This window comes from Callospermophilus lateralis, chromosome 7, assembly GCF_048772815.1.
Source record: "Callospermophilus lateralis isolate mCalLat2 chromosome 7, mCalLat2.hap1, whole genome shotgun sequence".
NCBI classification, from domain to species: Eukaryota; Metazoa; Chordata; class Mammalia; order Rodentia; family Sciuridae; genus Callospermophilus; species Callospermophilus lateralis.
This window is the reverse complement of record NC_135311.1, coordinates 73,798,220-73,824,365: the sequence shown is the minus strand read 5'-3', so window position 1 is coordinate 73,824,365 and position 26,146 is coordinate 73,798,220. Positions and strand designations below refer to the sequence as shown.

At 32.4% G+C, this 26,146-nt stretch overlaps 1 protein-coding gene across 1 annotated transcript in view; it reads right to left on the bottom strand.

Moving 5' to 3' along the window:
• The window catches only part of Col24a1 (collagen type XXIV alpha 1 chain), a 367,698-nt gene that overhangs the window by 73,333 nt on the left and 268,219 nt on the right, over positions 1-26,146 (bottom strand). Inside the window, exons 36-45 of the mRNA XM_076862570.1 lie at positions 25,432-25,485; positions 25,168-25,275; positions 19,273-19,326; positions 17,525-17,632; positions 12,364-12,417; positions 12,066-12,119; positions 11,373-11,429; positions 9,273-9,326; positions 5,658-5,711; positions 5,496-5,549 (exon numbers count right to left, since the gene is read on the bottom strand). Of these exons, the coding sequence (XP_076718685.1) occupies positions 5,496-5,549; positions 5,658-5,711; positions 9,273-9,326; positions 11,373-11,429; positions 12,066-12,119; positions 12,364-12,417; positions 17,525-17,632; positions 19,273-19,326; positions 25,168-25,275; positions 25,432-25,485 (651 nt within the window). The remainder of the gene's footprint in view (positions 1-5,495; positions 5,550-5,657; positions 5,712-9,272; positions 9,327-11,372; positions 11,430-12,065; positions 12,120-12,363; positions 12,418-17,524; positions 17,633-19,272; positions 19,327-25,167; positions 25,276-25,431; positions 25,486-26,146) is intronic.

Sequence of the window (26,146 nt, the reverse complement as noted above, 5' to 3'; positions counted from 1 at the left end):
AATGAAAGGTTAATAAAACAGGTACTTGTCACTCCGTTTTTCTATATGCTCAACAAAACACTATTGAAATCTTAAGAACTGTCTGATAATCTTGTTCCCAGAATGTGCTGTCCCCAAATGCTAAACTGTTTGCTAATCTTGTTCCCAGAATGTGCTGTCCCCAACTGCCAAACTGCAAAATGTAACTTCTCTCCCTGCCCTCTCCAAAAAAAGTATATAAGCTCTGCTTAAGCTGTTCTCAGGGCTCTCTCTCTTTCTCTTTGCTCTATTCAAATGAGCTCTGAGCCCCAGCATGCTGGTCAATAAACCCTTTGCCATTGCATGAGATAATCTCTTGGTGGTCTCTTCCTCCGACGCTCGCCTGACCTTTACACTGGCCTCATAGAATGGGTTTGGAAGTGCTCCCTCCTTTTCTATTTCACAAAATAATTTGAGAAGTATTGGTATTAGTTATTCATTAAAGGTCTTGTAGAATTCAGCTGTGTATACATCCAGTCCTGGGTTTATCTTGATTGGTAGGCTTCTGACGGCATCTTCGATTTCATCATTTGAAATTCATCTGTTTAAATTCTGTATATCATCCTAATTCAATTTAGGCAAATCATATGACTCTAGAAAATTTTCGATGCCTTTGATATTTTGTATTTTATTGGAGTACAAATTTTCAAAATAATTTCTAATTATCTTCTGTATTTCTGTAATCTCTTGTGATATTTCCTATTTTATCATATATGTAATTTGAGTTTTCTCTTTCTCTTCATTAGCATGGCTAAGAGTTTGTCAATTTTATTTATTTTTCAAAGAACCAACATTTGGGGGGTAAATTTTTTCAATTGCTTTTTTTGTTTCGATTTGATTTCAGTTCTGATTTTAATTATTTCCTGTCTTCTACTAATTTTGGTGTTGGTTTATTCTTCTTTTTCTAGGACTTTGAGACATAATGTTAGGTTGTTTTTTGTTGACTTTTTCTTCTTTTAAGGAATGAACTCCATATAATTAACTTTCCTCTTAGAACTGCCTGCATAGTGACCCAGAGATTTCTGTATGTTGCATCTGTGTTCTCATTTACTTCTAAGATTTTTTAAGTCTCCTCTTTCATGTTTTTTGCACTCCATTGTTCATTCAGTAGCATATTATTTAATCTCCAGGTGTTGAAGTAGCTTTTATTTTTATTTTATCATTGTTTTCTAGTTTCATTCCATTATGATTTGATAGAATGGAGTAATATCTCTACTTTTTGTATTTGCTAAGAGTTGCTTTGTGGCATAATGTGTAGTCTATTTTAGAGAAGGATCCTTGTGCTGCTGAGAATGTGTATTTTCTCCTTGAAGGATGATATATTCTACATATGTCAGTTAAGTCTAGGTTATTGATTGTATTATTGAGTTCTATATTTCCTTTGTTCAGTTTTGTTTAGAAGATCTATCAAGTGGTGAAAGAGTTATATTAAAGTCACCCAGAATTAATGTATTGTGGTCTACTTGACTCTTAAACTTGAGAAGAGTTTGTCTTATGAACGCAGATGCTCCATAGTTTGGGGAATATATATTTATAATTGTTATGTTTTGTTGATGTATGGTTCTTTTGAGTAGTATAAAATGTCCTTCTTTATCCTTTTTTTGATTAAGTTTAGCTTCAAACTAAACTTATTTGATATTAGGATGGAAACCTCTGCTTGCTTCTGCAGTCCACGTGAATGGTATGATTTTTCCCAACCTTTCACCCTCAGTCTGTGGCTGCCTTTTCCTATGAGATGAGTCTCTTGGAGGCAGCATATTGTTGAGTCTTCTTCTTTTTTTTTAATCCAACCTGCTAGTCTATGTCTTTTGATTGGTGAGTTTAGGCCATTAACAGTCAGGGATATTATTGTGACGTGATTTGTATTCCTAGTCATTTTTGTTTATTTTTGGTATTTAACTTCACTTGGCTTCTTCTTTGATTGGTTTTCCCCTTAGTGTAAAACCTCTCTTTGCTGATTTTCATCAGTTTTTCATTTCCTCTTTGTGGAATATTTTACCGAAGATGTTCTGTAATGTAGGCTTTCTAGTTGTAAATTCTTTTAACTTTTGTTTATCATGGAAGGTTTTTTATTTCATCATCAAATATAAAGCTTACTTTTTCTGGATATAAGATTCTTGATTGGCATCCATTTTCTTTCAGAGGTTGTTGTTGTTGTTCCAGGATCTCCTGGCTTTGACTGTCTGGGTTGAATAATCTGCTGAAATACAAATTGGTCTTCCCCTATATGTGATCTGATTCTTCTATCTTGCAGCCTTTAAGATTCTATCCTTCTTCTTTATGTTTGGCATTTTCATTATAAGGTACCTTGGTGTATATCTGTTGTAATTTTGTATATTTGGTATCCTGTAAGCCTCTTGTATTTGATTTTCCAATTCATTCTTCATGCTTGGGAAATTTTCCTATATTATCTCATTGAAGAGATTGTGCATTCCTTTGGTTTGAAACATTATGCCTTCCTCTACCCGAATTAACTCTTAGATTTGGTCTTTTGATGCTATCCCATAATTCTTAGATGTTCTGTTCATGGTTTCTTTCTATTTTCACTGTGTAGTCAACTTTATTTTCTAGATTGTATACTTTGTCTTCATTATCTGATATTCTTTCTTCCAAGTGATCTAGTCTTTTGGTGATGCTTTCTATTGAGTTTTTTATTTGGTTCATTGTTTCCTTCATTTCAAGGATTTCTGTCTTTTTTTTTTTTTTTTTAGAGTCTCTACCTCTTTCTTGAAGTAATCTTTTGCTACCTATATTTGCTCTCTTATCTCTTTGTTGAAGTGATAAATTTTTGCCTATATTTGCTCATTGAGGTCATTCTTTAATTCACAGATCTTTTCAATTATGAACATTCTGAACTCCTTCTCTGACATTTCATTAACTTTGCTGTTCATGGGTTCTGTTATTGTCGTATCCTAGTTTGTTTGGGGTACTTTCCTCCCTTGTTTTTTCATGTTGTCTAAGTGTCTTCCTCTCTCCCAGTGTGGATCTTAGACATTATAGTTTCTACCCTATAATCCTGTAGTATCTGTGCAGATCTGTACCTCACCTTGATGTTGGGCTTCCAGACTCTGCAGGTATCCCTAGATATATGCTACTGCAACTAAAGGGTGACAGCAACAGTGGAGATATATTGAGATAGCATGGAGGTGTCTCAAGATGGATGCAACATCTTTCAGAGATGGGGCTGAAAGGGTGGACCTTACACTGTCTTTGGAATGCCTGCTTTGAGATGCAGTTGATTTTAGACCCTGTCTGTTGTCGAAAGATAGAGGCTACTGTGTGGGGAAGGCTATGGTGATGTCTGCAGTGTCCCAAGATGAAAGTGGGTTAGGCCTGGACTCCCAGGTGTGTATGGGGGGGTGGTGAACTCATGGCCCTGGACCCTGTGCTGTGGCCTGAGGTCCAGTGGATGTCTGCCAGTGGCGGGATGAACTTGGGCCTACCTGGGCCTCGGTCCTGTTCAGGTTGGTTTAAGAGCATTTTTAATGTGCCCTTGGGCTGTATGGCAGCATTGCCCAGCTCCAGCACCCAGGGAGAGTTGATCATGCAGACTAGAGAAGCAGTTGTTTAGGAAGAGAATTTGATTTTCATTGGCATAATTTTATAAGATACTAATAAGAATCAGAGAATTTCTTCTTCATAACATGTCAAAAAGGAAAAGGAAAACATTACATATATGAAAGTATTAATTATAAGTAGACATTTTAGGATCAAACTATAGAGAGTACCTGCATTCTTAAGCACCTATTGCAAATATAAGGGAGTGACATACAGAAGTAGCAGTGTTCTAGTTTTAGTTTTTTTCTATGACTTTTTCCATTTTGGAATTTTAAAACTCTAAATAAATATTGCCACAGTCTTCTTTTTCTGATTTTTTTCTTATTCAGGCTTGCCTTTAGTGGGATACTTTTATTAAATATTTATTAATTCTCACTTATTAAGGAACTGGACAGGAAGTTACTGGTTAGATGTCAAGACTATTCTGAAAGGTTTCTAGGTCTGTAAACACCTATTCAATATATCTGATTGAATCCCATTTTATTACTTTCTCCTATAAGTGGGAAACACAAGTCTAAGACTGCTTAACAAATCTGATAATGAAACATGATGAAGAAAATAAAGAAAATTTATTATTTTAAATTTATTCTCACCTAATTTATTATTAAATTAGAGTGCATTTTCTTAAGAATTTCATTTTAAAGCAATTGCATATGAAGTCAGAACGCCATGAAAATCAAGGAGCAATGAATTGATGGTGCCAATGAAAAAGTCAGTTGTTACAAAATATTTAGGCAATGTCTGTGAGGGCACAGGGAAAGGGAGGCTAAATTCAGTTTAAGTAATGGATTTTTAATTTGTTTTATTACAAATAATTGATTTGTCTTATGGGAAAAATCTTTCGAATCAATTTTGAATTTGTTTTATATAATCAAACTATTATTTAACTCTCACCCTTTGATAAAGATTGATTGGCCAGATTTTAGTCAGCCTCCTGAACCTTCTCCCAGGCCCCCCTATTCACTTCCTTATAAAATTCTGTTTTCGTGGGGCTGGGGTTGTGGCTTAGCGGTAGAGCACATGCCTTGCATGTGTGAGGCACTGGGTTTGATCCTCAGCACCACATAAAAATAAATAAAGAAAATAAAGGTATTGTGTGCATCTACAAATTATATATATATATATATACACACACACACATACATACATACATACACACATATAAAATTCAATTTCGCAAAGAAATCTGCTGGTTAATTTAGCAAGTTCCCCCTCCCACCCTTAATATCTGATCACCCTTGATACATAATCAGGTGTCATTCTCCACCGTCCTGCAGATGTTGTCTAATCATGCTAGTCTGTCTTCAGCAAGAATGCTATTAGGTTGGTTTAGCCAGAATCCCCTTTCTCATGATGTTTCCTCTTAGTAATTTCACATTCACTGACCTCTCACCTTGTTGTTTGGCTATAAATTCCTACTTGTTAGTGGTGTATTCAGAGTTGAGCCCAGTCTGTGTACCCCATTGCAAGATCCCATTACAGCGGCCCCAATACTGAAAGTGAAAGTTCTGAATAAAGTCTTCATTATATGCTTTCATAAGTATTACTGAATAATTTTTTCTTTAAAATCTCTAAAACAACTAATAGGTTTGACTGATATTTTTTCACTCTAAAATGCAGGTATTTCTGTTTGAAACATCCAAAAGACTATGAATTTGGGACAACTTTAGGCAATTTTCTTAGAGCTAGAGTAGGCTGCTAGTAAAAATAAATTGAGTAACAGTCAAAATATATAAATCAATACTCATGTTTAGTACAATTATCAATACATACCCTATTAAAGGCATATAGTGATCCCAGGTCAGGAGAGATGAATGATTATTTGAATTATAATTAATAGGAAATCCTTGTGCCCCTGCTTTCTAAAGCTAACAATAAATAATAAGTGTTGCAAACCATCTTAATCAATTTCAACTTACTTCAGATCCTCTCTCTCCTTTTGGTCCTTGTTCACCTTGCTCACCTGGCTCACCCTTTAATGGGAACCAAAACAGAAATTATATATAAAACAGAGGTAAAAAGTTATTTTGATGTTAATTTTTTAAAATGCCAGAATTACAAAGAATGCCTTCAAAACATACTGGGGGCCCTTGTTGTCCTGTGGCACCTCTTAGTCCTGGTAAACCCACATGACCCTAGGAACAGAGAAGAATATATTATCAGAGTAAATTGAGACATGTAACTTAGAGAAGAGGGTACTATTAATTTAAAATGGCAGTGAAAAATGTTGCAAACTCAATTAAATATCATAGAAATTATAATTCTTGAAAATTAGGTAGAACATAATAGGTGCTAGATATTATGATGAATATGATATATTATAATGAACAAGTATAGAGTTCTTTCTGTTGTTTTTTTTTTAGTTAATGTTATCAGTTGAATGATGGCCTCCCAAAAAAATGTCTATGTCCCATATGTGGGATTACACATGTGGGCCCTACATCCACTAATGAGTAGGCTTGTAATAGTTACAGAGAAGGTAGATGACAGGGGAAAAGACCTGGAGAAAACAAAGAAAGAGACTGGAATGTTGCAGCCATGGGAGTGCTGACAGCTACCCACAGCTGGACTAGGCAGGGAGGATTTTCTCCTAGGTCCTCTAGAGGGAGTGTGCCTTACCCACACTTCAATTTTGGATTCCTGCTCTCTAGAATTGACAGAAAAGATTCTGCTGTTTGAAACCATCCATTTTGTGGTAATTTGTTACAGCAGCCCCAGGAAACTAATATGACCATTCCTGGATATTCTAGGGGGATTGGTTCCAGGATACAAAGTCTGAAAATGCTCAAATTCCTTATGTAAGGTTTAGTTTTTGTATATAACTTGTGAACATCCTCCCACCTACTTTAAATCATATCTAGAGTATTTGTAACTTATAAGACAATGTAAATGCCAAATAAATAGTTATCATACTGTATTTTTACGGGAATAATCACAGGGAAAAAGTCTGTATTTGTTCAGTACAGATGCAATTTTTAAAAAAATGATATTTTCAATCTGTGGTTGGTTGACATTGTAAAAGTAGAGGGCTAAATGTATAGACAATACCTATTCTCCCTGTGGAAGTTCATATTGGTCTCCATTTTTACATACTAGATTCATAGCCATTTGAACAGTAGAGTTAATGGGATGAAGACTGGAAGCAGATACTGCATGCAATAGAAATATCAAATGACTCTGAAATTCAGCAATCTGTCATCACTCCAGGTTTCCTAAGAAGAAATGCTGACCTACCACATTTCCCTTTTTAACTGTGTAAATATAAACTAGCAACAACCTAGGGGCATGTCAAATTAAAGTTATGAATGAAGAATTTGCAGGAAATCTCTTTTGTCCCCTTCTCTATTGTCTTCTTCACTAAGATTCCTTTCCTCCTATTTTCTGTATGTTACAGAAAGAATGCCTTAGACGGTTATGAGGCTCATATTCTCTGGGATACAAGAAGAGGTTGCATATATGGGATAACAATATTCTCACATAAAGGTCAATGCAAATTTCTTTGTTTGCATAAAGTAAGGCAATTAAATTTTAAATTTCAACTTCCTGATAAAGAAAATGAATCTTGTTTAAGAAAGTGAACAGTGGCAAGAGATAAATGCTAGTTTGGAAAGCTTTCTATATATTATATGGCCACACTAAAGAGAAAACCATTACTGCACATGACTCTCAGCAGTAAAACATGAGTAAAGTCAGTAACAGCATCAGGACAATCAAGAGGGGACATGATACAAGTGAATATGACTTCTTGTGGGTGACTTATCAAACATGCTTTGGGTGAGAAGTGGTATAAAACATTGCAGTTTCAGCATGAAGTGAGAATGTGCACATGAATAAACCACAAAAATCAGAACTATCATAGCTAATTATGACTTTTCTACTATACTTGTCTGTAGTAGAAATGAGACCTTTTCAGAATGATCCCAGAATAGCCAATTGGCTCTCTTGGCTTTGTGAAGTCTAAACAAATCTCACCAAAAACAATTTAACTATCTAAGAGCTTTGCCGTAACTATTCTCACCCATCCTAGTAAAAATTGACAATAACCATTTTTATGTTATGGTCAAAATTAACTGTATAAAATCATGCAAAAGAGTTTATGGGAAATGGTGACTTTTGTCTAATCATGTTAGTGGTAGGATGAGTTATACTGTCAAGGGAAACTTAGAATTTTATAATGAAACTGATGATAAGTTCAATCATGAAGGATGAGTGTTTTGGGCAGTGATGTGAGGACATTCTGAGAGAGAGCATGGAAAATAGATTCATGTGACAGAACAAATTAAGTGGAGAATGGATTTGAGAAGGCTAAGAATGGGGACAGAGAATATAGTTAGAAAGCTACTGAAATAATTCAGTCAAAAAATGAATTGAGAAAATGAGTTTAATAATGACAATTACAGTTTGTCAATTTAGTATGGCTAATCTAATTTTGCATTTCAGAAATGACCACAGAAATTTTATCTTGAGAAAGGGATGTGATAGATCAATTAACCTATCAATTTATTATTAAGACTACCATACACAGGGTTCAAAACTAGAGGCTGTATAGGAAAAGCATCCCATCCAAACTAGGGAGCACATTAAAAAGCAATTAGCAACAATAACAACAAGAACAACAGTAGATGGTAAAATTTTTGTGTTGAATAACATATAAATAATATTAGAGAACTATGCAAGAGTGCAAGATTACAGTTAGAGTGGGTCAGGGCAAAGGAGTGTGTCAGGGGAAAGAGGAGTTTAAGCTAAACTACAAAAGACAATAAGATTTTTGGAAGTAAACATCCTCAATACCAATGTGATTCTAGAAAAAGTTCTACACACAGCTAATTTTAGTTCATGAAGTTGGTTTTACAAAATCCTTCTAAGAAGTGAAAGAGGCTAAGAATTAATTTAAGTCTTGAGAGTACAAAGATATTTATCTACCCTTTTGACAACACTTAACTGAATTCCTAATATATGCCAGGAACTCTGTGTTCTAGAAATTGGGAGTATAATAATGAGAAAGAGAGACAAGATTCTTAGTATCCTAAATCTTATATTTTGGTGGATGAAAATAGATTAAACAGAGAAACAAATGTATAAAAAAGTGGTAAAATAACACTACTACATATCATGAAAGTTATCAGACAATATAATCAAAAGTGAGTTATAAATCTGTTTTAGGTGGGGCATACAAAATAATCATTATATATCTATTTAAAATAGGGCAGTTAAAGAAGTCCTCTCAGGCAGGAACATTTCAGCTGATATCTGAATGAGGAGAAAAAGCAGCAGTAGAGGGGTAGAAGGAGGGAAGGGGAGGGGAGGGGAGATAGGAAGGGGATAGGAAGGGCAGCAGAATACAACAGACACTTGTTTGGCAGTATATATAAATGTGGCTGTATAATCAACGTGATTCTGCAATCTGTACACAGGGGAATAATAAGAATTCATACCCCATTTGAAACAAATGTATGATATATGATATGTCAAGATCAATGTAATGTTTTGAGCAACCAATAAATTTCTGATACTTAAAAAAAAGGAAAGAACTAGATGATTCTAAGAAAATGTAACAAAATAGAGCTAGACTTCTAAGATTACAAATTTAAGACATTACTAATCATCTCAATGGTGCTTATTTTTATGAAACTAAGTAAAACTACAGAGAAGCCTATTTAAATTTAAAAACACAGTGTATAACTGACAGTAATTACCTTATATCCCTCTGCTCCAGGCTCTCCTCTCTCTCCTTGTTCCCCCATTGGACCCTGTAGTAACCCCACACAAAAATGATCAATTTCATAGCTGCATTCACAAATGCAGATAATACAAGTAGTGTTTTGACAAAAATATAAACTCCAATGTATAATAATTTGTTTTGTTTCACTAAATAATCAAAAGATTGAATTTCAATGATACCAACAACATTAAAATATGCTAAGTGCTGAATTAGATAAAAAGAATCTCAATGATTTTGTAAGAAAAAATACTGAAAAACCAATTACAATTAAAAATTAAAAAAGATCATTTAAAGATCATTTAAATATAATCTTAACAATTAATCCACTTTACTTTCTTCATTGGAAATTCCAGGGTTTATTCTTTAATCTGTGAAATTTTTAATTCTCAAGGCATCATTTAATTTAAGAAAAACTATACTCATAAACTTTAATCCTTGAGACAGAAACTAGTGTAATAAACTTGGACTCCATGACTTTTTTATTTTTAATGTGAAAATTTTATATAATAAACTATCAAACTATGTACTCTAAAATGATTAAAAAACATTAGTTATCACATATTAGAAATTATCAGCTGAATAGAACTTTAAATTGAAATTATTAACAAAGCTACATTATTTATTATGGAGCATTGTGAGCTTTTATTCCTATGTAGATAAAGTTGATAGGCACAATGTAAAGACAATACTGTCTAACTCTGCTTTAATTATTTAGTATATTCTTAGTTTATGTCTGTTTCATTTTTATTAGATAAAACCAGCATAGTTGTATTAGTCTTCTAATACATAAGTACTTATTATATGGTAGCTGACATTCTTTGATCCCGGCATACCTAAATCTGTGAAAAAGAAAGCACTATAATACTCCATTTGCCATTTTTTCTATTAGCTTTTAAATTTTTGCATTATTTATTTCTTAATGGTTTAGACAGATTAAAATATATTTGATAAAAAAGTTACATATTTGTAGAGAGAAGTTCATCTCTAATGTAAGATGGCTTTATTTAATCAGAAACATTCTAGAATATTTCCTTTTTCTAAAACAAAGTGCAACTTTCATGGTCAAAGAGCCAAACTGAAATGCCAGGAATAACCACATATTCTGATCTTTTGCCTTTGGATTCTTTTATTTTAAGTGATACTATGTGGAAAATGGAAAATAAAACCAGTTATATTTATTTCAGGGTCCTAAGCATTATTGTACCCATTTCATTTTCATATGTCTACTACACATTGTTTTAATGAACATGAATATAGAGATAGTTATTCAGGTAATCAAAGCTACTAATAATAGCTACTTTTCAAAAACTGTGCTTATAGTTAGTCCTTACAATATAGACCCATGATCTTTAAAGATTAATGGTTCTAATAACCTGTTATAAGAGTTTGGAACTCACTTAACTATTATCAAAAGTATATAGGTTAGATTTTTTAATACTTTAGAAATCAATGTGAATTTGATAATTAGAGAAATATTTGCTATAAAAGTACAGAGTATATAAATTTTAGAAAGTTTCTGCATAAAGTTACAATGCATTTAATGCTGAAAGTTAGATTTTAGAAGTTACTGTCTCAAATCTACATATTAGGAAAAGGTTCTTGATCTGCATCTTTTTCATATCTAAGACTTTCACATTATTTAGATTTCATGATGGCAAATACTGCTCTTCTATCTAACCTTGCAAAGTTAGCAAAATAAAACTCTTTGGGGGCTGGGGAAGTGGCTCAAGCGGTAGCGCACTCGCCTGGCATGCGTGCCGCCTGGGTTTGATCCTCAGCACCACATACAAACAAAGATGTTGTATCTGCCGAAAAACTAAAAAATAAATATTAAAATTTTCTCTCTCTCTCTCTCTCTCTCTCTTAAAAAAACAAACAAACAAAATCAAAAAACTCTTTGAAAAGATAAGATTGGGCTGGGGATATAGCTCAGTTGGTAGAGTGCTTGCCTTTGCATGCACAAGGCCCTGGGCTCAACCCAGCAACATATACACACAAAAAGATGTGATTGGTGTTGTGAATCTACTAATGTGTTTCATCTTGAGGTGTCAAGATATTTTAGAAAAAGACCTACTGGTTCACCTCGAGGCCCAGGTGGTCCTTGAACTTTGCTATCTTCTCCTGGGTAACCCTAAAATGAAAATAATGATTTATCAACCAAACCAAATTAATGAAATAACCTTTATAAATACATAGTCTATTATTTTAATAAGTTAGAAAATATGCAATTTGGTTTTATCTTTTTTAAGTGGAAAATGTGCCTAAGAAATGAAGCATATAATGTTTTATACACAGTTTTAACTTGTGCATGATTCTTGAAAGTATTCATTTGTTTTAATTATATAAAAAGCATGCTGGGAATTTTCTCAATATGTCAAGTTTTAATGATATCATAAATCAAAAGCACTGTTAGAATTACTCCCAACTCATTAAAATATTTTAATATAAATGTACTATAATAACTCATGTAATCTAGAGTCTCCCAATCTCTTTCAGTAAATAATTACTTTTATTTTTATAGGACTACAGCTCACAAAGCATTTCACATGTATTATTTCACCCTAATTTTGAAATAATACATAGAAGATATTTTAATAATTTATTTAACTTTTAGTTCCTTGATATTTATAATGTTTTGGAATTTGCAGAATTTCTAATTTGAAAAGTTGTTCTCTTATTCCTTGAAAATATTTCTATGCATGATTTCAGAAAATTTAATAAAGTCAACATCTTACTTAAGAGTTAAAATATCAGTATAGACACACACCTTTTCTCCTTTAGGGCCCGGGAGCCCAGAGAGTCCTGGTGGACCTTGCTGGCCCTATAAAAAGACAAGTAAGCAGATATTCTCTATGCCATTTGTATATGCTCTATCTAATGCCATGAAGCCCATGCTGTTAGATATTGTGCTATTCTAAAAAGAAAAATAGGATTCAATCTATAGGAGGATTAGAACTAAATGTTAGAAAGTTTTATCAGGAAGATTTAATCTTACTTTCCATATTTGGAATGTCATCTTTTATATAAATGTGTATGTGTGAATATTTTTAATGAGAAATGCTTACCCTATATCCTGGAATTCCTGATTCTCCATCAAGTCCCATCAGCCCTAAAGGGCCCTAAAAATCAAAATAAATATTAGTCAGAGAGGAAACAGATGTTTGTTTAAATCATGTTTACCATTAGAATTTCATGGTCTAAAATTCTACCTAGTCTGAAATGGGACCCCCCCCCCCCCCACACACACACAACTTTTGTCTTTTTTCGGTAGGGGGTACTGGAGGTTGAACTCAGGGGCAGTAGACCACTTAGCCACATCCTCATCCCTACTCTGTATTTTATTTAGACACAGAGTTGCTTAGTGCCTCGCTTTTGCTGAGGCTGACTTTAAACTCGCCATTCTCCTGCCTCAACTTTTGTCCTTTATTTTCATTTGAACCACAGAAGTTCTATAAAAAAAAATGTTTACTTCTGCTATGAATGTGCTTAATCATATTAAAAGAAATATTTCCAGTTGTCATAATACTGATGGTCCCCAGAAAATTCTTGTGATTGTGTATCACTAAATATTGGAAAGTGAAGTCAGAGAGTTTTACATAATGTTTCTGTGAGGTGCAGAAGAACACTACATACTTTTTTAGATGTTTTCATACCCTTTGATGAATATGGTTTTAGTTTTGGTCAAAGTTGTTAAAGTAGAGATAGTGATGACACAGATGTGAAAGTAATCTTATAATTACTTATTATCAATATCTTGCAGATGAGGAAACCATATAAATTAAAGACTAATCAGTAAATGCCCCTAATCTAGTGAAAAGATAGACAATTGTAAAAAGCAAAAGTAATGATTCTAAAAATGAGAGAGAGAGAAAGAGCGCAAGTGAGTGAGCGTATTTTTTAAAAATTTATTTGTAATAATAATACCGGAAGACAATTAACTAAACATCATCAGTGGACCAAAATTTGTGATTTGAGATATGAAAACAGGGCTGAAAATGTGCAAAGAAGAAAACTGTTGCAGATGTGCAAATGGTCTCAAGGAAGGAAGTTTCCAACTCTGAAATCAAGAAATTAAAGGAGCAGGATAGGATCAGGTTTAATAATTGGGGAATGAGTCAGAAGGTCTTCCTACTTCCTTGCCTGTACTGGGTATCAGACAGACAAAATTTCCTAGAGATTAAGTGAATAAGTGTGGGAGCTGTAGCCAAAAAGGCTACAGCTAAAGGCTGCTGTTGACTCTAAGTTTGGGTAGATAGGAGCCACTACAATGAAAAATAAAATATGTGACTCATAAAAAAATATGAGCCATGAACCTTAGGGAATTTAAAAATACATCTTTAAAATATGCAACCCCTAAAAAAGTAAGTGGGTGGGGAGATCTCAATAACCTCTTTCAGAGATCAAGGAATCAAATAGTGAGGAAAAAAGCAAGAAAGCTATAAGGATTTGAGTGACACAGTGAACAAGCTTGATCTAATAGACATACACAGAACTCTGTACTTACGGAAAAAAATTTACAAAATTTTAGTATATAACAGTTATAGTTTATAACAGACCTCAAAGAAATTAAACAGACTAACTAAACTAATTCCACAAGATAGATAAAAGAATTATAAACTCAAAAAAAGAGGAGAAAGAAAACAAAATTAAAGCACAAATTATTATTAAAATAGAAAGCAAAATCCCACAACTAGGGAGGCTGAGGCAGGAAGATCACAAGTTTAAGGCCAGGCTCAGCAACTTAGAAAGACCCTGTCTCAAGATAAAAATTTTAAAAAAGGCTGGGGAGAGAGCTTAGTGGTAGGGTGCCGCCCTGGTGTCAATTCCCAATACTGTAAAAAACAAAAACAGAAAAAGAGTGGAGTAAAAAAATCAAGTAGATTCTTTGAACTGACTAATAAAATGGCTAAATTTTTGCAAGTCTGATCAAGAAATAAGAGTAGACACAATAAAATAGCATCAGGAAAGAGAATTTGGAAATAACCTCAGGAATTTTTTTTTGTACTGTGATTTTTTGCAGTGTTGCGAATCAGTCCTAGGGCTCTGCACATGCCAGGCAAGAACTCTATCAATAAGCTATACCCCTAGCTCTAAAATTTTAGATAGAAGAAAATAGCAAATACAAGTTTGATCTAAATTTGAAAATGTAGATAGAATAGAAGATATTTTTAGAAAGAACCTAAAGAAATTTATTCAAGAAGAAAATTTGATAGGCAAAGACCTACTATTAATAAAATAATATACAGCCCAGATCTTTTTAATGGGAAGTTGGAAGAACAGATGATGGGAAGATGGAAGATAATGGAAAGTTGGAAGAGTAGATGGTTCTAAACCATAACAGAACCATTAGAGAACACAGAAAAATGTAGAAAATCATTTTATAAGACATTAAATTTTTTCAAACCCAATTAAAGATACTATATATTAAAAAAAGAAAAAAACCCAAAGGCCTAAATTATTTACAAATACAGATGCAAAATTTCTTTCTTTCTTTTTTTTTCTTTCTTTCTTTCTTTTTTTTTTTAAAGACAGTGATTTGCTATGTTGTCCACGCTGGTCTGAAACTCCTGGGCTCAAGTGATCCTCCTACCTCTGAATCCCTATTAACTGGGACTGTAGGCACATGCCATTTTGCCTGGTTCCTGCAAAATTCTTAAGATAACTAAATGCAATAAGTGAAACTAAAACTCTTACATAAAATAGTAGCAAATTGAATCTAGTAATAGTAGAAGAATAATACAAACATACTTAAGTTAGATTTATCCTAGGAACTCATAGTTGATTCAACTTTTGGAAATCCATTAATGAATTTCCTTATATTAACAAGGGAAAGAAAGCCTGGATTATCTAAACAAATGTTATAAAAGTATTTAAGAAAATTTAACATTTCCTTGTAGTTAAAACTCTGATTAAGAATAGAAATAAATTTCTTTAAAATAATAAAAGTATGTTCCAAAAAAAAATTCAAAGAATACTTGAAAATGAGGCATTAGTCGTATTTTTACTAATAGGCACAGGACAAGGTTTTCCTTATGATGACTTTTATTCACTACTATTTCAGGAAATTTTTGCAATGTAATAAGTCAAAAAATAAATAAAGAAAGGTGATATTATTATTTACCTAAAGATTCCATAAAAATTACCTAAATTCATTAAAATGGGTATGAGATCAAAGTATGAAAATGGTTTTTTACCAATCCAATGACATAAAGGAAAAAGATTATATTAACAATGAGAACAAAATTTATTAAAAATCTAAGAAAAAATCTAAAAGAGAGTTGTAAGAACAGAGTAAAGGAAATACAACTTTCTCAAAGTATGTATAAGAAGGTATGAGTAAATGGGAAGACATAGCTTCTTTACACAAAAATTCAATCTTGGAGGAAACTGATGCTGGTTCTAAAGTTCACATGAAAGAGGAAATCAGTTATGGAGTACTTACTCTAACAGATCTCAAAAGATATTGTAACAATATAGTAAATAAAACAGTATAGTATAGACCCAGAAGCAGACTATCAGTTTGAGAGATGTAAACAAACCAGTGACTATTTGAGAATTTAGTTTATAGCAGTATTTCATAAAGGTGAGAAATAAGTCAACTGTTCAATAGATAAAATTGTGACAACTATGTATCAATTTGAAAAGAAGAAAATTCATCATCTACAACTCATACCAAAAATAAACTCCATGCCTCAAAGAGTTTAAAACAAAAAGCTATAAAAGCATTAGGATAAGAATATTTTTATACACTTTAGGTAGGAAAGGCATTTCTAATGAAGAAATAAAACCCCAAAACTGTAGAGAAAAAAATTAATAAATTTGACAATGTAAAAATTAAAATGTTTTGTATGGCTAAAGATATCATAAGCAAAATTAAAAGATAAATTACAGAAGTGAAAACACTGTAATACATTTTGCAACATATTCAACAAAACTATATTAATATTTAAGATACATATCATATACAGAATCAAATCAGTAAGAAAAAGACAACCACGTAATGGAAAACATGTAGACATGTAGACAACTTCTGTAGGTAAAAAGTACAAGTTACTTAGTTGTAATCAGGGAAATGAAAATAGAAAAATGAGATATAATTTTCTCATTTATCCGATTGGCAAACATCAAATGGATTAATGTGAAACATGGTTGGTGGGAATGTAAATTTGGTAAAACCTCTTTGAAAGGAGTTTCAGAATAGCGTGTTGAAATTGTAAAAGTGAATACTTTTACAGCCAAAAATCCAAAGTAGGAGCCTACTTTGAAGACAATATTCTTTGGATGCATCAGTTTTTATGTTTGTTAAAAATTAATCACATTATATAATGGTTTTAACATATAGGTCAAAGACAGAGAAATATTAATAAATGAAATAAAAGGGAGTAGGAAAGGCCTGGGGTAATAAGATATTAGTAAGTAATGGAACACTTAAGATGAACCTGAGGCTTCCTCAACAACAAATGAATTACATAATGGTCTCTGAAAGGCCTGTTCAGTGTCTAGCATTGATTACATTTAAATGGAGACAAGGAAATACACCTGAATTTTTTTTTTAAGTTTATGAAACATTAGAAGACTGAAGTTGATAATTGAAAAAGATATTTTACATCTCTTTCTTGCTGTGACTTTCTGAATAGATCCAAAATATATCAGCAACATAATTTTTATAATTTTGCTATTATAAGTACAGAAGTATTATGCTACATTTGTTCCCAACATCATGCAAAATTCATGCAAAAGATTAAGATAGAGATGTTATGAAGATTTATCACAGCTGGTTAGAAAAAATGATCTCCAGATAAAGCATGAAGAATCCAAGCACAGAAAAAAAAAAAAACACTCATTTCAAGTAAACCTAATTTTCAAAGCAATTTGTCAACCATGACAGCATAATTTTATACAGATATTAAATCCTGATTTTAAGTGCTAGTCATATAAACTTTCCAACTTGGGTTAGGAATTACAATCTAATTTTTAAAAAACCTCATTTCTTATTTTATTTCCATTTTCAGTTTTTTCCCTTTTCCTTTCTCATGTCCAGAAACCACTAAGCCATTTAAGTACTGTGGAATGCTTACAATTCTCCACATCCCATGGAGATAGATTATTTTCAATGGAACTATTGCCTTCTCTGTAAAGTTAATCAAGGGATGAAGCTTTAAGAGCATGGATACATTTCTTTTCCACCCACAGTGACTCAGTTCTGGAAACAAATCAAATACTGACCACAGCACCTCTAGTTCCTCTGGCACCCTTAGGACCACTTTCCCCAATTTGTCCAGGAGCACCTCTGCTTCCAACTTCTCCTGTGGGTCCTATTTGTCCTTTATCACCCTGTGGATGACATTAATGTGAGAGAATATAAAAAAATTATACTTAGATTAATTAACTATATCATATACTTGAGACTTCAGAGGACATTCAAAAAAATTCTGTAAATGGCAACTTTCTTTTAACTTAGCAGTCTACAGACCACCACTAGAAATAACAACATACCATCACCACACAAGTTATTTGAAAAATGTAAGTAAGTTTGGAAAAAGAAGGATTTTAAAAGGATTAAATTCAATCAACCAATCAGGTGAAATCTGGTGCTCATGTTGAATTCCAAACAACCAACTTTTTAATTTTAAATTTTGTCACATATATCTGTACGCATGTATATATTATTATTATGAGGAAACACAGATGATGAGAAGTCTGTTTCCACAGAGAATTTCAGTATTTCAAAGGTCAGTTTCATACAAAAAAGGCTTCAGTGTGCAGATCTACACATGTAGGATCATTACTCACTAGGTTAACATATGCCTTCAAAATATCATTTTATATCCTTCTGAAAACTGGTTTCCTTCTGTTTCCCATTATACTGAGTGTCCCCTGTTTTAAGCACCAAAATACAACAGCTATTAAACAACATTAAGTGTATTTATTCATTTTCTGAACATGGGAATCAACCTTTCCTGTAATTGATATTCAAGAAGACACAAAAGAAAAGGTAAAGGTGTGTGTGTGTGTGTGTGTGTGTGTGTGTGTGTGTGTGTGGTGTGCTGGGGCTCAAACTCAGGGCTTTGTGCATGCTAGCCAAATGCCCCACTGCTAACTATACTGCCAGCCTCAATGCTGATTTTGGATATAATATTATATCTAATGAGAGACTTCAATGTTGGTATTATTTTCATGGGCACGAATGGCAACTAAAATTTACTTCATTCATTTGTTTATTTATTTCTTAATTATCCCTTCCACTGTTCCAAAATTTTGAGAATAATGGAGTAGGTGTACATCTGTAAAAAAGCAAGAGCTGGACTTTGGGAACTAGAATATGGTGTGATTTGGTTAATTATGAGAAATATATTCTGAATTGTCACAGTCCAATGTGAAAACTGTTGTCATACCTTATCAACATTTGAACAAATTATCGGTCCCATACAAAGATGAATTTTTCATTATAATGTATTAGAATTTTACAAATATGTAAACTGTTAAAAAATAAAATATGAAGTAAGCAACTGAAAAATATTCTGAATTTGTGGTTCTTATTGGATGAGAAAGATAAAATCAATCATTAATCTTCTCAATTTAGAAAAACACATTAATAAAAATCCAGAAACAATTATAATCTTTTCCCTCTAATATTTTACTAAAGTTGTTATCAAATAGCACAAATGATAGAGTATTTTCATTTTATCTTTTTTATTTTTCACCTATGATCTATTAAAAGATTTTTTGGAAAACAAGAGACCAAGGAAAAAGAATTTTTTAAAAAAAAAAAACAAATTCCAAACTGGAAAATTGCTTTCAAATAAGCAAAGTGACATATACTTCTAAGTGGAATTAAATATTAATTTATACAAATGTGCCTTTAAACACCAAATTTATAAATTTTATATTTAGTGCAAATCAAAATACTATAGCATGCTATGGATCTCTGGGCCTTAAGAAGAAAAAAATACTAAAAAATATTTAAATATTACCTTTTTTCCTGGACGACCTCTTTGTCCCGGAGTTCCTATCATTCCTTCAGGTCCCTGAATATTCAATATAGAAAAAGAAATAAATGGTTAAAGAGTGGAATTTTGAATACTTATATCAGATAACCACTGAATTATACACTAAATAAAAACAAGGGCTACTTTTCACAGTGATTTAAAAGCACAACTGTGACCAACTATAAAATTCACACACACAAACTTGCCAAGATAGGAAAAACTAAACTGTGTAGTAAAAAATTACTTTATTTCAATACACTTATTTTAATTATTGGGAAGAGAATTAAACACAAATGAATCCATATTAACACTTCTATGAGCTACTGTGAACTCAGAATCTTGAAAGAATAAGATTATAAAATATAATGCATGGTTAAGAAAAATCTCAAAATCTCACTGGAGTATGGAAGTTTGAAGAAATATTCTTTGATCTGTAGGGAAAAAAAGGAAGAGGAGAAAATACAGCGAGACTACTATTTAAATAATATTTTCATTTAAATTGGTACTTTGTCAAAAGTAGATGAAAAAATTTTAATATATACTTTTTTAAATTAAAAAAGTGTTATGCCACATGAATTTTCAGATCAACAATAGGTAGACTTAAGTGTGATCCATATTGAGCCAGGTTGGATGTTCTAAAATGGCAAATAATTAATCACAACATTCCTTTCATTAGTTGGAAATGAGAATGGAAATTTCAAATTTGTGTCCCCAAAGCTTGGCATCTGCAGAAATGATGTAGAAAGAAATAAATTGTGGTTTACCACTGTGCTATGTAGGCTCTTGATAAATATTTGTTGAACGAATAAACAGATACCTAAGGAAATGACTCATGCCCTGTGCTCCCAAGCAAATGCTCTTCTAGCCTCACTGAGTTTAGAGCCCAAAGCAGTTTTGTTCTATTGCTGTAGTTATAGCTGCATCCAGAGGTAGAAATGATAGTTGCACTATTCTGAGGAGTTCTTTGTAGCTAATAAGGACTTTAAAAAAAGTTGATGAATATTCTATAGAGAATTAAACCCAAATGAATCCATTTTAACACTTCTATGAGCTACTGTGAACTCAGAACCCTGAAAAGAATAAGTGTGAAATTTTAAAAAGTCAGACTACACAAGCAGCTTCATATTATGACTTGGGCACTAAATAGCTATATGGACACTGGGCAGATTATTTAATTTTTAAAGGTCTCTGTTTCCTTCCCAGATAAAAGGAGAACAATGAAACCTCTTTGAAGAGTTACTAGGACTAAATCAGATAATGCATGTAAAATTTAGAAAGGATTAGACTTTTAATGAACAGCTCAATAAATATTAATTTTCACAAGTTTTTAAAGTAAATCATGTAATAGTATACTTAACTATTCTATATAACAATTCTATAAAGAAATTAGAAGATACAATGAAAATTCATGCACTTACCTCTCACTTTAATAAATAGGATCAATATATGTATACATAATTAAACCCCAATATATACATATACCTTTCCAAACACATCATCTTCCTCCCCACTCAGTACAATCATCATTCTGACTTTGTTTATTAATACTATGAATTTCTTAACTCCATTTATAGTATCCCCAAGCAATGTCACTATTTTATACCTTTTAAAATAAGGAGTATCATATTTTATGCATTATTCCAAAATTTTTTAATACAACATTTTGTTTTTTCAGTTTTTCAGGGTGTCTTTAACACACCTCTCATTTTTTTTACTGTTATAGGATTCTATATTATCAAATCATAATTCAACCACTTTTTTAATGGTTAACTTTTTGGTATATAGGTAATGTGTTATATATTTTAAACACCCTGTGCATACCTCCCTGTATCTATGTTAAGAGTTTTTTTTTTTTTTAGGTTATAAACCCTAGAGTTGACTTCCTGGGTTGCAGAATATGCATATCTTCAATATACTATACTAGACATTGCCAAATCATTCTCCAAAGTAGTTTTACCAATTAACATTCCCATGGCAAATGCATAGGGGTTCCAGTTACTCTGTATCTTCTGTAATGTTTGGTACTATTGAACTTAAAATATGTCTACCCCATGAGAGCAAAATGATGTTATCTTTGATTTCAATTTGCATTACTGGTTATTAAGGAGAAATGAGCATCTACTCATATAGTTACTTGATATATCTGCTTGATTTTCTGGTTCCTGAATTCTGCTTTCTTTGAGTTACATGAAAGTTTTTATATATATTTGTTCACTTTCTATATATTACAAATCTCTTCTAGCCTTAGCTGATTTTTCTCATTGTATTTGTAACTTTTGATTAACACAAGTTTACAATTTTAATGTAGTCAAATTCATCAATATTTGCTTGTTCCTTTTCATGTTTTGTTATGATTCTTACTGCTTCCACTCCTCCCATGAGGTCATAAAAATCTCCTAAATATTCTACTAAAAGTTTTAAAATTTTTATTTCCATAGCTAGAATTTTAATCAGAATTTAATTCATAGTGTGTGCATGGATGTGTGTAAGCACATATGTGCATTTGTGTGTGGGAGAGATTTTCCCCCATTGGGATAACCAATTATAGTAATTCATCTATTGAATAGTTCATCTTTTCCTTAAGATATACAGTGCAATATCAAATTATGAAACATTTCAAAATATACTTAGATCTAGGTTATCTTCTATTTGCATTGGTCAACATGTGAGCAATATGAAATTAAGTTAATTACTCTTATTAGGTAGGTCAAGTTCTCCTTTTCACCTCTGCCCCCGGTTCCCAATTTGTTTTAAAATTGTATCGATTTTTGCTCTTTGGTCTTCAACATTAATTTTAAAATCACTTTTTGTAAACAATATCTGTATTTTGTTTACTTTTATTTTTATGTGGTGCTGAGGATTGAATCCAGTGCCTCACACATGTGAGGCCAGTGCTCTACCACTGAGCTATAGCCCCAGCCCTTAAAATTACTTTTAATCAATCAAGTTCTATAAACAAAAATTTCCTATGGGGATTTTGATGGAAATCATACTAAATGTATAAACTAATTTAGAGGAGAATTTTATCATTTTATTGTATGAAGACTTCCAATCCATAAATCCATTTTTTAGGTCTTCTTTAATTAATTTTATTATTTTTTTGTTTTCATCTCTTGGAATAATTATATTTTTTCTTTGGTTTGTAAAATATGTGACTTACATATATAATATTTTAAAATATTAAACCTCTGTTGTAATATAAATGAAACTCTCGATTATGTCAGTACTCCACAACTATACTGAATCCAAATACACATGTGTTAGCTGACATAAATAAATCCAACTGAATTTTGCCCTAAAGGAATAAAACAAGATAATTTCATTTTAATATGTTCTACTTTGGAGTTCCCAGCTCCACATGTGTTTAGATCTTAGGTACCGCAGAAGTAGAATTTTAAGGAATGGATGACAGACTGTGAGTCCAGTAGGTATTTCTTTTCAGATGCTCTTTTCTCATACAGAATTATGCATTTCGGAAACTGGACAGTTTAGCAGAGAATTCAAGGATAAGATAAATAATTTTTTTCCTATTCAAAGAATTCTTTAGTATGAATTTGGAATTTGCTAATGAATACTTCCTTGTTTTTCAATCATTCTCAATCTTCTAGGAAGTAAAAAGAATGTAAGAAAGGTTCTCCTTCCTTGAAAAAAAATTTAAGAAGTTTTCTTTCTTTTTCTCACTCTCTTTTTTGTTGATTTTGTAAGAACCCGAGGTAGTATCTTTGTGACACTGCTTAAGGAAGAATTTTAAAAGTGAAAAATAAATCCAACATCAGGCTGTCTGATTAAGCAATAGTTCCTTGGATCAAAAAAATTCTTTTGAAAAAATATGCCATGGTATTTTTATTGAGTTTATAAGCTGAAAGGCATTTAAAATTCCAAGGAGAACAACAAAAAGAATAAAAAAGAAACACACATGTGTTGTTACTAAAAAAGGCACCAAAGATGTGTACTAGGCAGAATTGTTCCTGGGAAAAATTACGAAGCAGATGAAATCTGTGTTTATCATTTTCCCATGCCTTGTTTTGAGCCCCTTCATTTCTGCTCTTCCCATCATCAATTGTCATGCTGCATCATCCTGAGGGTCCCTGCTTTGTTTGTCTTTCCTTTTTCCTAGTGTGTTTGCCTTTCCCACTCTTAGGTTTCTGCTAGGGAACTAAGTTAGTTGGCTTAAAAAAATCCATGCTAGAGTATGAATAATTATCAGCAGCTTTTAAAATATAAAAACATAAATGTAACAAGAATTATCAGGATGATAATCACAATTTCTTGAACTTGTTACCTGGCTTCTCTGTGGGTCTAGCCTGATACTAATGGAAAAAAAAATAAATTCTCTAAAAAAGATTTTACAAAACTACCAAGAACCCTAGGAAGGCAAAAGATAGGATCAAAACTGCTATTTAGGCAAGGTTCTGTCTTCTGTTTTCTCAAAACAGAAGTCAGAAAATAAAGAATTAGTGCCAGCTCAGCCATCTGCTGTATTTTCTTGTATGAACTACTAGACTGTGAGTCTGAGTTTTTTTCCGGTTACAAAATGGGAAATAGTATCTGTAGTTATTAGAATGGTATAAGAATATATAAATGAGTGTGTTTTGCTCTGTGTCTGGGGCAAAGGTATTTAAGATAGTTTAGGGAGGATTCTCTGGGACTTTGTGTATGCTATGGTGGAATACTCATCACAGTTATTTAGGACTGAGTGAAAATATAGGCACTGCACCACTATGGTAAAAATGGAAGGAAAAATGACTCAATTTGCCAGTGCTCACAACCACTTCTGGTTATCCTCATTCTTCAAATGTCACTTTGAAATACACTGGTACGATTATCCATTATTTGGAGAAAGATGTGTTATAGCACCGTTTTAATTGCTACTAAAGGAATTATAGCCACGAGTAAATGTGAATGATGAGATGGCCAGTTTGTGCATCATTTATGGCGTTAGTTGAAGAGCTTTCTTCTTTGTTCTGCAAACTAATTAAGCTGAATGGGGCAGGGACTATCATATATGAGGACACTAATGATCTGAAGGTTGGAAGCCAAAGGAAGAAAAGTAGAGGAAAAACACAAAAAGATTACCAACGCTATAAATCACTACTTTGTCTCTCACCCCATCTGCATGATCAGTTTCTCAATCTTTATCGAGCCCCCCATGTAGAAATACTGCAACAAAGAAGCATTGAGGTTTATGGGAAGAGTATCTGCTTTAGAATAGGTATGATCTCCCTGAAAAAACAGACCAAATGCTTCAAAGTTAACTTTTAATCTTTCAAAGGCTGATGATGATTGCTGGAGTTCAGAGGAAAGTGAATTTTCTGGTAGGGTCATAAGGGATAACTTCCAAAAAAGAAGAGTATTCCCAAAGACAAGAAACAGGAAAGTAAAGTTATCAGTCAGCTGTATGGAAGAATATTACAAATCCTATAAGTTAAGTGTTGAAGCTAGAGAGAAGCTGTTTGCATTATTTATTCACATCTTCCATTTGCCTCAAAGTGAGGGAATTGATTCCATGACATTTAGAATTTTCTTTAAAGTAATACAATTCAGGATCAAATATTGATAGCTAATACTGTGCTTGAGTTTCCATGCTGTATCTAAGCTATTAAATTTACAATAAGAATGTCTATTCTATGAATAAAGTTAAAAATATTCAATCAAACTAAGACAACAAAAAATATTCCCTTACAAATGGTTTACATAAGAAATTCCAGGCCTTTTTGTATCTGGAGGGTGGATAAATAGTCCCTATATTGCCCCTTTCTCAAGGCATAATTCAACACTTCAGTTACTAAAGTGTGTTTGTATGTGTTGGGGGGTGGGTATATGCATACATATAGGAACTGAGTTTACTGAGTATTTGAAAATGAACCCAGCAGTACTCACCGGAAGGCCCATTCTACCTTGACTACCGAAGGGCCCTATAGTTCCTGGTAAGCCCATCTCTCCTTTTTCTCCATCTTCTCCAGGAAGTCCCCTTTCTCCTGGAGTCCCCTGGAAATCAATGAAAAAAATTTCAAAAGAAATGCAGTGAAATAATTATGCCACAAAATATACTGGCTTGTATTTGACATACAAAAACAATCGTTTAATGTTTTAAAGATTTCACAAAACATCTATTTTATATGTGAGGTTAAAAATACAGTTTACCTTTAATCCATCTTTTCCCTGGAGACCTTCTTCTCCAGGAGCTCCTGGTTCACCCTATTATGTAGCAGAAACAGTAAGATTAATTTTTTACTATGATCATTCATCTTATTTATCTTTACTCTTTGTCCCAGCACGTATAGAAAGTAGTAAGTTTGTATTAATTTATTTCTACTTCTGCTTTATCTATAAAGAGGATATGACAGAATAAGAATGATTTAATTTTCCTTAAATAGCTTAGCAGAAAATTTAAATAGAGTGTTGTAAATTTAAATATAAGATGGTTGCAGAATATTAATAAATGTTAGGTAATTAACATATTCATTGGTAGCTCTAAACATGTGCTTTTGAGTTCAAGGAATATAAATACTACATTTCATTAAATAGTGTATTTTGCTATACTCAATTTCCTTGACTATGATTATTCTTCCAGATTTTTAGGGTTTCTCCTTGAAAGACAGCAGAGAGGTCATGATACTTTGAGAAGCTACTCTCTACATAGGGAACTTAAAGAAATATTAGAGTCATAGTTTAAGGAGCTGTTAGAGTAGCACTGGGTCTCTTGATGCCTAAATTATTTTAAAATAAATTTATTCGTTTTTATTAATAGTTGTTTATATCTCCCATCACTGATGTTTCCATCACCCTCACGTGTGACTCACTCCACTACCCTAAAAAAGGAAAAGTGAAAAGAAACAAAGCAGATACAAAGCATATT